At 33.9% G+C, this 1,102-nt stretch overlaps 1 protein-coding gene across 1 annotated transcript in view; it reads left to right on the top strand.

Annotated features, from left to right (window-relative positions):
- DENND1B (DENN domain containing 1B) overlaps nucleotides 1–1,102 on the top strand; it is a 192,107-nt gene that overhangs the window by 185,848 nt on the left and 5,157 nt on the right. The window contains 1 exon segment of the mRNA XM_029284173.1: nucleotides 146–362. Coding sequence (XP_029140006.1) covers nucleotides 146–362 — 217 coding nt within the window.

The following is a 1,102-nucleotide window of genomic DNA, read 5'->3' as shown; positions in this document are numbered from 1 at the left end:
TTTTTCACAATAAATGCAAGGGCTATGAGGCTTATTTTGCCAAGGTCTTTGTAATAATTGTCAGCTGAAGCTTCATGAACGTTTACATTCATTGTCATTGTCATAAAATACCATGGTGGTGAAGAGACTTTATATTTTTCTTTAGATTGTCATCGGAAGACAGTGAAGAAACATCTTTCTATTTGTATGACAGTGACGACTCTGGGGAATTAGCCAAAACGTCTGTTCCTCCTGGAGAAATGGACCTGCTGGGAGAGATTTTGGATACACTGAGTACACATAGTTCTGATCAAGGGAAGCTCTCAGGGGCAAAAAGCCTGGACTTTTTTCGATCGATGGATGACATTGACTACAAGTCAAAGGTTAGTTGCTTTATCTTGTCTCTGTGTTAAATCTGAAATAACTTCTATGTAGTGTTGGCTTTTATGGCTGGTATACCTTTCTGCTTTTTTTACCCCTTCTGCTCTCTAACCCCTTATAAGCCACCTAGAGTTGTTGATCAACAGGTCAAAAATTTAAACTATATATATAACCTTCAGGTAGATAGATTTATATATATGAAATCTTCAAGAAAAGCTGCCTATCAGTTGATCACCTTGTTTCTCTAAATTCCTGGGTCACCCTGATACGATTTATTTGCACAAATTATTAGCTGATAAATATAATTTTATTTCTTTAAAGGTTACACAGTTACATTGTGTGTAAATTCTGCTTACAGATAGTTAAGTAGTTGTCAATTACTGTAAGAAATTTAGTACTTTGTTTTGATATAGTCCAGGTCAGCAATAAAATAATTTGTTCCTCCATTCATTAAATCATGTATAGCTTGTAATCATTCCATTTTTCCTGTCAGATGCACCTAATTTGGATTTCATGCATGGATTTTCAGCTCTATATTCCTTGTCGTATCATGCAATCCATTCTAACATTTGCTGCAAAAATATATATATTTCTTAGCTGACAGAGCATTGTTTACAATGTACATGTATACATTGTATATACATACTACAGATACACACATATCCTCAACTAGCATTCTTCTGTATTTATGACAAGCATACCTCATATAGTAATACATAATAATATTTAAAAACCAAGATGG

This window comes from Protobothrops mucrosquamatus, unplaced genomic scaffold (genome assembly GCF_001527695.2).
Source record: "Protobothrops mucrosquamatus isolate PMUCROS unplaced genomic scaffold, P.Mucros_1.0 scaffold_109, whole genome shotgun sequence".
Classification (NCBI taxonomy): domain Eukaryota; kingdom Metazoa; phylum Chordata; class Lepidosauria; order Squamata; family Viperidae; genus Protobothrops; species Protobothrops mucrosquamatus.
The sequence above is the reverse complement of the archived record's forward strand: the minus strand, read 5'-3'. Positions and strand labels throughout refer to the sequence as shown.